Source organism: Lissotriton vulgaris, chromosome 11 (assembly GCF_964263255.1).
Source record: "Lissotriton vulgaris chromosome 11, aLisVul1.2, whole genome shotgun sequence".
Classification (NCBI taxonomy): Eukaryota; Metazoa; Chordata; class Amphibia; order Caudata; family Salamandridae; genus Lissotriton; species Lissotriton vulgaris.
In genome coordinates, this window is record NC_141699.1 from 155,886,865 (window position 1) to 155,900,203 (window position 13,339).

The 13,339-nt window shown below is 49.8% G+C and overlaps 1 protein-coding gene across 1 annotated transcript in view; it reads right to left on the bottom strand.

Annotated features, from left to right (window-relative positions):
• The window catches only part of LOC147679439 (P2X purinoceptor 7-like), a 512,498-nt gene that overhangs the window by 227,028 nt on the left and 272,131 nt on the right, over positions 1 to 13,339 (bottom strand). Inside the window, exon 5 of the mRNA XM_086943008.1 lies at positions 6,516 to 6,612. Coding sequence (XP_086799134.1) covers positions 6,516 to 6,612 — 97 coding nt within the window. The remainder of the gene's footprint in view (positions 1 to 6,515; positions 6,613 to 13,339) is intronic.

Sequence of the window (13,339 nt, forward strand, 5' to 3'; positions counted from 1 at the left end):
TCCGGAAAGTTTTTTTTCTTAGCAGTACCTCTGCGCACCAGTAGGTGGCGTCCTGCGGCTCCACTTCCGCCACTGGCATCGTAAGCACCGAGATGGCATCATGGAGAGTACTTAGGCGCCACCCATGCGCGCTGACATCAGTTCTGCACACAACTATTCTGCGCTGAAACGCCAAGCCATGCAAGATACTGACAAATGGGGCACAACACCAGGGCCATAAAAGGGGATGACCTTAACCCTAGTAATCATTTCGCAGAACGGGGAGGATGGGGGGGGCGGTAAGGAATCTATCACTAACTAATGTCTCTTACAGATATATCATTACACAAGTAAGTAACTTGTGCATCTGAAAGAGAAACGTTAGTGATAGATTGCCTACCTTAGTATAGATACCCAGCAATACCAACCCCGGTTGAGGGTCTGCGAACAAGATTACACCAGAAAGTAACGGAGCAGAGAACGGCCAAAGAAGCCGTTTCTCCGGACTGGACTGTCAAGGCAGTAATGCTTGGTAAACGTGTGCAGCGAGGCCCACGTAGCTGCCTGACAAATGTCCTGCAAGGGGACACCCCATCCCATGGCAGTAGTGGCTGCAGTTGCCCTGGTCAAATGGGCACGCATCCCCACAGGAGGCTCTTTCTTGGCCAAGGAGTAACATGCTTTGATGCACAGAACGACCCACCGGGAGATGGTTCGTTTGTGCACGGCCCAACCTTTTTTGGCGCTCACGTAGCCAACAAAGAGCTGATCATCCACACGGAACTGCAGTGTACGCTGCATATAGAATGCAAGTGTACGTTTTGAGTCCAGACGAATGAGCCTCTCCTCTTCCCTTGAAGGATACAGAGGCAGAAAGAAGGTGGGCAAAGTGATGGTCTGCCCGATGTGGAAGGGTGTGACAACCTTTGGTAAGAAAGAAGGACGGGTCCTCAGAACCACCTTGTCCGGATGGACAGAAAAGAAAGGAGGTTTGGAAGAAAGAGCCTGGAGCTCGCTCACTTCTGGCAGAGGTGATAGTTACCAGGAAAGCCATCTTGAGAGTATGAAGACGTAAGGGACAGTTATGAAGGTGCTCAAAGGGAGCGCACATCAGAAAAGTCAAGACAAAATTCAAGTCCCACTGAGGCATTATGAAGGACACAGGTGGGAACATATGCATAATGTCTTTAAGGAAACGGTTAACAACTGGGGACTTAAAAAGAGAAGGCTGATCGGGAAGCCGTAGAAAGGCAGAGATGGCCAAAAGATAACCTTTGATAGTGCCCAGAGCAGAGCCCTGCTGGGCCAAAGATAGAAGGAATGAAGGACCTCAGAAAGAGGGGCATAAAGGGGATCAACAGCCTTTGCTGTGCACCATGCCAAAAACGTGTTCCACCTGCAGGCGTACACCGTCTTGGTGAAGGGACGCCTGGCTACCAAAATGACATCACAGACTTCGGGAGGGAGATCAAAAGGTGTCAATTGTTGCCGTTCAATCTCCACGCATGGAGGTGGAGATTGGACAGGTTATGGTGGAGGACCGTCCCCTGCAGCTGCGACAAAGGATACTCCCGAAGAGATAGATGGATCGGGGGATCGATGCTCATATTGAGTAGCTCGGGATACCATATTCTGTGAGCCCAGTCCGGAGCCACAAGAATGACTTGGGCCCAGTCGCCCCTGATCTTCTTCAGCACTCTGGGCAAAAGTGGTATAGGCAGAAAGGCGTTCAACAAACCACAGCTCCACTCGCGACAAAAAGCGTCTCGGAGTGAGTGCCGCCTTGGAAATTCGCGCAGAACTGATGACATTGCGCGTTCTCTTCGGTGGCAAATAGATCTAACCAAGGCTCTCCTCACTGCAGAAAAAGACTTTGTACCACGTCCAAGCTCAGACGCCATTCGTGATCCATCAAGCACCGGAAGCTGAGTTCATCCGCACTGGCGTTCAGAGAACCTGCCAGGTGTTGAACCACCAAGGTAATGCCTTAACCTTCCAGCCATGTCCAGAGGCGCAGAGCCTCCTGACAAAGGTTCCAGGACCGCACCCTGCCCAGCTTGTTGCAATACCACATGGCGGTGGTGTTGTCTGTGAACACCTGCACCACGCTTCCCCGGACAGAGGGAAGGAATGCCTTCAGTGCAAGTTGGATCGCCCGCAGCTCCAGAAGGTTGATATGGAGCTGGGTCTCCGTCGGAGACCAGCGGCCTCTGATCTCCGCCTTTTCACTGCTTGTTGCAATACCACATGGTGGTGGTGTTGTCTGTGAACACCTGCACCACACTTCCCCAGCAGAGGGAAGGAATGCCTTCAGTGCAAGTCGGATCGCCCGCAGCTTCAGAAGGTTGATATGAAGCCGGGACTCCGCCGCAGACCAGAGGCCTCTGATCTCCGCCTCTCCCATGTGTCCTCCCCATCCCAGGAGGGACGCATTCGTCACCACTGTGTGCTCCAGTTGGGGAAGGGAGAGGGAACTGCCACTGGCCCAATCGTGATTCGTGAGCCACCACTGCAATTCTCGTGCAGGGCCCTCCGAAATCTGGACGTGATCGGACAGGTTGCCCTGATTCTGTGCCCACTGGAACTTCAGGTCCCACTGCAGAGCCCGCATATGCCACCTGCATGTATCGGCAGCAGGATGCAGGAGGCATCAGTCCGAGAAGCCGGAGGGTCATCCTGACCGAAACCCGGGATAGACGCTGAAAAATCGGAATCATATCCCGGACATGCTGTTGTGGAGGATAAATCCGAAACTGTGTCGAATCCAGAACCGCTCTGATGAAGGGTAGCTTCTGAGAGGGACTCAGGTGCGACTTTGGCACGTTGATGGAGAACCCCAGCAAATGCAGGAGGTCGGCCGTAGTCTGGCGGTGGTTGACGACTGCCTTTGGCGAGCCCGCCTTCCACAGCCAGTCGTCGAGGTAGGGAAAGACTGACACCCCTGACCTGCGCAGATGAGCAACGACCACCGCCATCACCTTCGTGAACACCCGAGGGGCACTGGTAAGGCTGATGGGAAGAATGGCAAACTGAAAATGCTCCTGGCCTACTGTGAACCGCAGGTAACGCCGGTGGGCCGGCAGGACGGGGATGTGAAAACAGGCGTCCTACAAGTCCAACACCACCATCCAGGCTCCAGGGTCCAAGGCAGCCAGAACCTGAGCCAGACTCAGCATCTTGAACTTCTCCTTCCGGAGGAAACTATTTACATCCAGGAGGTCCAAGATGGGGCGCAGGCACCCCTTGTCCTTCTTGGGGACCAGGAAGTAGTGTGAATAACAACCACTCCCTACTTCCTGACTGGGAAATGCTCGATGGCCCCCTTGGACAGGAGGGCCGTGACTTCCTGACGGAGAAGAGCCACATGATACCCCAACATGCTGTGGTACCGAGGTGGCATGGCTGGAGAGGAGGACAGAAAGGGGAGCCAGTAACCTTGGCAGATTATCTACAGCACCCACTTGTACAATGTGATCTTGTGCCAGTGGTGGAGGCGAACCCTGCCACCCACCCACTGGCGTGGGATGCCCCCTGAAGCTCGGATTAGGAAGGTTTTGAGGCGGAAGCAGTGGGGGTGGGAGTGGACTGACCCACAAGCCGGTTTCCAGACACGCCCCTGCGGAACCCATGACCGCGCCCTCGCTGAGGCTGGGTCTGCACAGGCTTGCTGGAAGAGCGCGCCTGGATACCCCTGCCCTGGCCATGAAGGGAACGAAACCCCGTCACTGCAGGTTTTGTCAAGGAAAGACCCAAAGACTTGGCAGTGGCACAAGAGTCTTTAAAGCGCTCTAGGGCACTGTCAGCCTTATCACCAAAGAGCCGGGAGCCATCAAAGGGCATGTCCATGAGTGAGCTCTGGACATCAGACGAGATCCCAGTGGAATGTAACCAGGCGTGGTGCTGCAACGCCACCGTCGTGGAAATCGCCCTGCCCAACTAATCAGCGGTGTCCAAACCACACCGGATGGCAAACTTCGCCCCATCCTTGCCCTCCGCAATTGCTTGGGAAAGGACAGCCTGGACCTCCTCAGAACACTGAGGTAGAACCTCTGCCACCGAATCCCACACTGCGTGGGAGTAACATCCCAATAAGCAGGCGGTATTAACCGACCTCAACCTCAAACTGGCTGAGGAGAACAACCTCTTGCCTTATTGGTCCAGCTTCTTAGAGTCCTTATCCGGCGGAGCCGTGGGATAGGCACTCTAAGACGTTGAGGCCTGAATGACCAGGCTCTCAGGCGCGGGGTGAGTGGTCAAGGAGGCCGGATCACCGGGCACCGTGCGATGGCGCCTAGCAACGTTCTTATCCACCGGAGCCCCCGAGGCCGGCAGCAGCCAAGTGCCCAAAGGACTTCAGCAAGGGCCTCATTGAAGGGAAGCAGCGGCTCCGACAACGTAGATGCCGTCTGGAGCACCTCTGTAAGGAGGTTGGTCTTAAGGGCCACTCTAGGGAAGTCGAGGTGGAGAGCCTCCACAGCTCGACGCAGCACCATAGTGTAGGAAGCACCCTCCTCCATAGTAGGCGGAGGTGAGGCAAACTCCTGGTCATAAGACACATTAAGTTCACCCGCATCCTGAAGGTCATCCACCCAATCCTGCTCGGAGTCACACTGCCGCGCAAGGGGGTCCTCGGAGCTGTCCCAATCCTCATCCAGCTCCGGAGTAGAAGTAGCCGGCTGGGGCGGCAGGGCTGGAACCGGAGAGGGGGCAAGCGGCACTGAGAGCAGCGTCAGGAACGGTGCCGGCCGGGGCCGAACCAAAGCTGCATCACAATGCGGAGCCCAGGTCAGAACAAAATGGTCCGATAACCGGGGCAGTGGTGGGATAAAACGCACCCAGTGCGGCGCCTGTGGCGGAGCCAGGACGGTGCTGGGGCCGGAGCCAAGGGCAACGCCGGAGCCAGTGGTGCCGCACCTTGTGGCACCGAGGCCGGAGCCAAGGGTGCTGGATCCAGTGGCTCCGGGGCTGGCACCAGAGGCGGTGCTGCCGTACCAACAGGATCTGGACACGAGACCGCGGGGCCCGCAGGTGTGCCGGCAGGAGCCCAAGGCCTAAACAGGCAGTCCATGGCAGCAAGAAACTCTTGCAACTGTTCAGGAGTCGCCGACGGACCCGGGTATAGCGGATAGGGTGCGGTATTCCCAGGCTCCGGAGGAGCCGCAGGGGCGGAGCCCCTATCCCCCACGTCCACGTCCGGGGAGCGACGGGGGGGGGGCGTCAGAGAGCGAACACGCTTCTTCGACTTCTTCTTATGGCGTCACTTACCGTATTCTGAAGGTGAAGACTTAGAGTCCAAGGAGTGACGGCTCCTGTCCCGAGAGCGGTCCCGCGAACAGCCCTTAGACCCGTAGTGGCAGTGGGAGGAGTGGCGGACCTCCAGCAACTTCCGGCACCGCTCCCTCAGTGCCTTCGGGCCATGGCACGGCAGTCCCGACAATCCCGGGAGTCATGGTCAATCTCCAGGCAAAAGAGGCAGGCGTCATGGGGGTCCGCCACCGACATATTACGGTGGCACGACACACAGGACTTAAAGCCGGGCATCCCTACGTGCACAAGGAGACAAGAGAAGGAGACTCAGGGCCAGATGTAGGTCGCCAATTATCGGTCGGTAACGGCCGAATTCGGCCGTTACCGACCGGTAATTGGTGATTGAGATGTAGGGGCCATTATTTTACAGAATCAGTAAATTTACTGAATCGGTAAATTTATCGATTCTGTAAAATGCCGAATCGGTAATTTTACCGATTCGGTAAATCAAGATGTAGATGGCACTCCACAGAGTGCCACAGGCCCTTAAGAGTCGGTATTTTACCACCCAATCCTATTGGGTAGTAAAATACTGAATTCGGGTGTGCATGCACATCTGTGCATGCACACCTGTGCCATGTGACACACAGACATGCCCTTAGGGCATGTATGTGTGCCACATGGCACACAAGCCTGCACTTGGGCTCCAACGCCCATAGGAATCAATGGGGAATACCAATTCGGTATTTACCGAATCAGTAAATACCGGTAATTCAAAATAAAAAATTACCTACATTTCCCTCCTTCTAATTTACCGATTCATAAATACCGAATCGGTAAAATTCGGTATTTATGAGTCGGTAAATTAGATTTACCTACATCTGACCCAAAGTCTCAAAAAGTGGTCAAAAATTGACCGAGGTACATGCTCAATCCGGATCTACGCTTTTGGCGCGGAAAAACAAAGGACTGATGTCAGCGCGCATGGGTGGTGCTTAAGTATTCTCCGTGACGTCATCTCTGTGCTTACGACACCAGTGATGGACGCGGAGCCGCAGGACGCCACCTTCTGGCGCGCAGAGATACTGCTAAGCAGAAAAACTTTCCGGATCCAGTCTGAGGCCTGGGGATATTCTAAGGTAAGGAATCTATCACTAACGTATCACTTTCAGATCTAAAGCTTAGTTAAGTGATGTTTTGATTCTCCTAAGCAGCCTAGCACTATGCAGTGGCAACTTGTAGATGAACCACTCATCCTCTGGACTCTCACAGTGGTCTTGTTTACTCACCTGGGGGCAGGCCTTTCCGACTCCACAGGGCACCAGGCCAACACCTCACAGGTTCTCACAGATGAATTATAGCTGACGCACTTTCCCGTCTGTATTCCTGGTGGTTAAAAGAAAATCAATAGACATAAGATTTGTAAGAAAAAAACAACAAGAAACAGTTCCATCATCACATGATTTAGCATGTTTAGATGTTTGTTTATTTATAAGAAACAATGTGTATTTAAAACAGTGCTGACTGCAGCAGTTTTCCTGTTTAGCTAAGTCCTAGTATTATAAATGCCTTGTACTTAATTAATTCGCCCTTGAGGGAATGAAAGACCGAGATGCCCAGGCCAGGATTCTGACCAGTAACCCGTCAGCACATAGAGCGACGCTATTTTACAGACATGCGCTGCAAAGAGGGCTATTATGAACATACATACACCACACTTTTTTTTGTCAAATCTGGTTATTGGCATTTCAAACAAAGTTTCACAGTACATTAGACATTTCAACCGTGTCAGCTCAGTAATTCGGCATGATGAATACAGCCAGCGACATCATAACATACAAATGAGGAATGCTATGTCACGGGCGTGATGGGTAAGGAGGATAACCGCCCAGTACTGGCACAGGCGCAAGTTGCCGGGCCAGCCGCCCCAAACATACATACAAGTCATAATGTCAAAACTACAGTTCGAACACCGCCCAGTGCAGCAGCTCGAGAGTCACTATTACCTGATGAGAATGGGAATCCGCCGGTTGCAAAACAGTCCAGGTGTCAATGGTGTTCAACTGTAACTTATAATTCCTGCCTTTCTCAGTATCTGTTGAATTCAACCGCAGTCTAATCTCTGTGAAGTTCCAACAGATACTTTCTAAATTAGGATATTTGATCCCCAGGCTGTACTCCATGACTTCATGGTATTTAAAATATTTTGATGACTGTGCCTATATTACAATATTTTAATTGTTTACACATTTTTATCCTTAAAACAATGGCACAGTTTTTCAAAGCATAAATGTAGTAATAACGGTCTTCCCTCCCCCTTGCTTGTGAAAGTGGTATTAACATATAAATATATATCCACAATTCGATTCCCATTCCAATTGGTAGTAGTGATGGTGTATTAAACAACACTTGGAATTCATCTCTGGAGTGCAGCATCTGTTTTGCTTTTGAATATATATATATATATATATATATATATATATATATATATATATATATATATATATATATATATATATATATATCTATATATGTATATATATATAACTGAAAAAAAACAACGGTTACAAGGACGTTATAGTTAGGCTCCGATTTTACTCCTACAAAACAATTCAGCAGTTACCTGAGCTAACTACAATTTACGCCCCCGCAATGCACTGCTTATGACCTCACATATTACATCACTCATGACATGGTCAGTGGCCTCACTGATGACAAGTGAATTTCAATGGTTTTGAGTTAGAGCCCAGCAGTGAGGCATGCTGTATCCACTCAGGGTGTTTAGAACACACCCACCACTTTCCATTTGTCTCATTGTGTGCCTTTCAGAATTCCTTTATTTTTATTGGTAAAACCTTTTTTTTTGTCCTACCTATCAATGTGTTTTTCACTTTTGTGTGACCACTGTCACCGTTACAAGCCCCCTTACTCTTTGATTAATTTATTGTTTGTCGAGTGCACTCTTTTACTCACTGAATTGGTCCTGTGCTGTTAACGCAGCTTCAACATGGCCGAGCTATATGCTTTTTAAACAGTTTTTTAGACACGGTTATGGCTGCTTGGGCAACAGATATCAGGCATGGGATGAGTGCGGGCAGCTTTGCCAGCGCACACCTGGCGATCTTGATTAATTGTTGCTGAGACTCAAACCCTGTTTTCTAGGTCTGAAGTCGGCAGCTCTGAAGGTTATGGCTGCTTGGGCAGCAGATATCAGGCATGGGATGAGTGCGGGCAGCTTTGCCAGCGCACACCTGGCGATCTTGATTCATTGTTGCTGAGACTCAAACCCTGTTTTCTAGGTCTGAAGTCGGCAGTTCTGAAGGTTACACCACAGCTTCTTTCTTGCTAGGCATAAGAATCAGCGTTGCTGAACTGTCTGTGCACAAGCTCTGCGTAGGTATGCCACACCTCTTTGCCAAGCCTCTGCGCCTTACCCCAATTCCTCCCACCTGTGTGTCTTTTGCATCTGCCAGGCGCTGTTTACCCCCGGCTCTACCTCTCGGGGGAAGCCCTGTATTAACATTAGTCGTATTTCGCTCACTGCGAAGAGAGAGAGGGGAGGAGGTGGAAAGAGAGGAAGGACTAAGTGCCAAGTGGCCTATTGTCACATGACTCCTTAGGCAGATCCTGGCTTTTAGGCACCCTCTTTAGAAGTCTTGCAGTTTCATTATCTCTAATTCTAATTTCCGTCACGTTAGTAAAGCATTATCAAATTGTGTGGCATGAGCCCAAAGAATAACTGATGCCAGAGAAGAGGTTGCTTGACAGCAGGGAAGGGAAGGAAATAGCTCTAACTTTAGAAAATGCAAGACCTAGTACATGCAAATGCTTGTTTAACTAGTAGTCACGTTTGCAGAGTGGTGGGGAAAGGGGGCAGGCCTCCAACCAGCTCTCAGGAATCCCACTGTATGGGACTGACTGGAGGTAACAGGAAGGCTTCTTGCCCCCCCCACCCCCAAGGACCTCTGGAGCCAAGGGGACTTTATTCCCCAAACCAGCAGTGAGCCAGGAGGCACGTTGCAGAGAGATGGAGAAAAAGGGTGTGGATTCGAAGTCCTCTCAGCAATCCCACTGTTTGGGACTTACTGGAGGTAACAGGAGGGCTTGTTGGCCCCCAAGGACCCTATGCAGTCAAGGGTACATTATCCCCACAACCAGCTGTGCACCAGGAGGCGCGTTTGCAGAGTGGTGCTAAAAGGGGGCAGGGCAACTTGCCAGACTTTTCTTTTCCATTTATTAGGTAGGGGGGCCATGTGGCCCATCTTCCCTGGGCCATTTGTGTCCCCGGGTACCTTCCTCCCCCAGGGCCAGGCCTTTTTTTTAATGGGGAGGGTGGCCGCGCAGCCCCTTCCCTGAGCAGATTTTGGTCCCGGGAACCCCATTTCCCAGGACCCAGCAGAGTGCCTCCCCTCCAGGTCAATTTCAGCCCTGGCCTCTATTGTGAGTGCCCTGGTCCCAACCAGGCCTCCCACTCCCCGATGGGGACACCTCAAGGCTCCCTCAGTCCCTGCCAGCTTCCAGTCTCCCCTCTGTGTAAAAGCAATTGTGCTCCTCTTCTAGCAAGCAAGAGCATTTTTGTATGCTTTCGCTTGCTAGAAGCGGAGCACAGTTTGCTATGGCTAAGTCATAGCAAGCAGCTATGTCCCGGCAGCCCCCAGGGATTCTATTGCTCAAGGAGGGTGGCCGCCCTCCTTTCTTTAATTTTACCCCATCGAGGTGGTGGTCCCTGCAATCCATTTGATAAAAGCCCCAATGAGGTAGCGGTCCCTGGGTGGTCAGAGTGGCCCCCCACATTAATAACAATTAAAGGCTCGGGGAGGTGTCCCTGGGCTGTGTGTGGGTTGCTGCGCCACCCACATTGCCTAACCATAAAGCCCCGGGGACGTGGCGGTCACTGGGGCTGGTGGGGTCCTACAGAGGCCACCCTTTTATAAATGAAAAAGCCCAGGGGTAATGGTGGTCCCCGGGGCAGCAGGGGAGGCCATACAGACCTCCCCTGCATTTTTAGTTAAACAAACCACGGGGTGGCGGTCATCCCTGGGGCATCAATGAGGCCCCAGAAGGGGTGGCCCGTGCGACCCCCCTATTTCATTAAAATGCCCATGGGACCTTGCACACCCAGTGGGCCATTAGTAACAAAGCGCGGTAGGCCGCGGTTCATTTAGTTTGTTTACATTTTTGGCAGTACAGCAGTACTTAATCAAAAATATTTAAAAATAAAAATAATTGTTAAAAAATTAAAAAATATTGTGCACTCCAGTATTTTTCAATTCATTAAATATTTAAATTTTCACAAAAAAGTCTATGGAGTACCACAGTAGTACCTACAAATTACTGCTATAACAATGTTTTATTTTTTTTAAATGTTGTTTTCCCTAAACTGCCGGAAAAATATATAGAAAGTTATAAATACATTTCTCTAACTATCATCAATTTCATCAAGTGGTAATACATAAGGAACAAAAATAAAACTTAAGGCCCAAGCCCAGGATGCTGCGAACATGTGCTGAAAACTACATGGCTGCTTTTGATGTTTTGTAAAAATAGTCATTAGCCAATCAGATACTGCGTCTCCACTCTCTGGCACTCCACTCTATGCCACTCCACTATAAAATGTTCCACTGAATACTATTCCACTCTCCGTCACTCCACTCTACGCCACTCCACAGTATGACACTTCACTCTACACCACACTTCTCCACTCTATGCACTCCACTCTATTACAGTATATGCCACTACAGTATACCCCACACCACACTACTCTACACTACTACACTTTACATCACTTGCCTATTCGTCACTTCAGACTACACCACTCAACTGTGAGACACTTCCCCCTACGCTACTTCGCTATTCCATTGTACGCCACACCACTCTACTCTATTCCATGGTATGCAATTCCATTCTATGGCACTCCACCCTATGGCACTAAACTGTATGCTATACCACTCTACGCCACTCCACAGTACTCCACCCTACGCCACTCCGCTCTACACTGTTAGACTGCATGCAACTAAACTCTACCCCACTCCACTGTACATCATTCCACTCTATTCCTGCCTACACCAATGCACTGTATGCCACTTCAGACTTCACCACTCCACTGAACGCCAATCCTCTGTTACACTCCTCTCCACCCCACTACACTGTATGCAACTCTACGGTACTCCACTACACTTTACGCTATTCCACTTAATGCCACTTCAGTCTACACCACTCCATTGTACCCTATTTCATAGTACGCCAGTTTACAACATTCTACTCGACTGTACACCACTGCACTCTACATCATTACACTCTATCGTATTCTGCTCTACGCCACTCCAGTCTAGGCCACTACAATCTACGCTACCACACTGTATGCTGTCCCACTGTACGCAACTACATTGTACGCCACTTCACTCAAAGCTATTGCATTATATACAAATCCATTGTATACCACTCCACTGTATGCCACTCCACTGTATGCCATTCCACTTCACTCAGTGGTTCTTAGCCTGTGGTTCGGGGACCCCTGGGGGGCCCCAAAGCCTGAGGAGTCTGCGACTGCTTAGAAAATGAAATATCAACAGATAAGTAAAAGAGTATGTACATATGATGCAAATGTAAAATTTGAAAACATTCCCAAAATGTGAAGACATTTAAAAATTTGAGGCTGAAAATTAAGGGCCCGATTCACAAAGGGCCTCCCCCGTGAGTGTGGTGATTCTGCCCTGAGTGCGGAGACTCGCAATGAGTGGCAAGGTCTTTTGCGAATCAGGCCCTAAATTTGTATCCACAGATTGATTCATGGGAGCAGTGCAAATGCTTCAAGAAAAATACAGCATGGATGATGGATGTCTGGTCGCAATTGAAGTTAGAAAAGCTCCATCCTTCCCCCTTAAAATTTAGATATTTTTATTATATTCGTTTGTGAATTAAAAAAATATTTAAAATGTTGTGTATTTGTCTGAATAATGCTCGATTCTATCTTTTTTAGTGAATTATTTGTAGTTCAAATAATCAAAAAAGCTTAGGCTGAGATCCCTAACTTCTAGTAATGACTCAGCGGAGGTCCCTGGATTCCAATAATGGTTCAGTGTGGGTCCCCGGGTTCCGGTAATGATTACGTGGGGGTCCACAGAAGTCAAAAGGTTAAGAACCACTGCTCTACACTATTCCACGGTACACCACTGCACATTACCTCATTCCGCTCTATACCACTCCACTCTACGCCACTGCACTGTATAGTATTCCACCGTACGGCACTGCACTATACCATACTACACTTAACACAACTTAACTGTACACCATTCAAAAGTATGCCACACCACTGTACCACACTCCACTCTACGCGACTCCACTGTACTCCAGTTTACACTATTCAACTGTACGCCACTTCACTGTACAACACTCCACTCTATGCCACTCCGCACTATTACATTGTATGTAATTCCTCTGTACGTCACTCCACTCTTTCCACGCTACTGCACCATTCAACACTACACTCTACGACATTGCCCTCCTCTCTGTTGTACATCACTCCACTCAACAAAACTGTATGCTTTAAAATACATTTTTATTTAAATCAACAAAACAATTAAAATTCAATGACAAAAACAAAGGCAGAGGTGAAGAAAGAGGCAAGAGGGGTGCAGAAAGAAGCAAGAGAAGTGCAGAAAGAAGCAACAGAGGTGCAGAAAGAGGCAAGATGGGAGCAGAAAGAGGCAAGAGGGATGCAGAAAGAGGCAACAGACTTACAGAAAGAGGCAACAGAGGTACAGAAAGAGGGAACAGAGGTACAGAAAGAAGCAAAAGAAGCGCAGAACAAGCAAACGAGATAAAGAAAGAGGCAAGAGGGGTGTAGAAAGAGGGAAGACGGATGTGGGAAGAGGGGTGCAGAAAGAAGCATGAGAGGTATAGAAAGAAGCAAACGAAGGGCAGAAAGAGACAAGAGGGGAGCAGAAAGAAGCAAGAGGGGAGCAGAAAGAGGCAAGAGTGGTGCAGAAAGAAGCAAGTGGTGCAGAAAGATGCAACAGAGGTACAGAAATCAATCAATCAATCAAGACATTTATAGAGTGCACTACCTACCCGTAGGGTCTCAAGGCGCTTGGGGGGGGGTGCCGCCACTGCT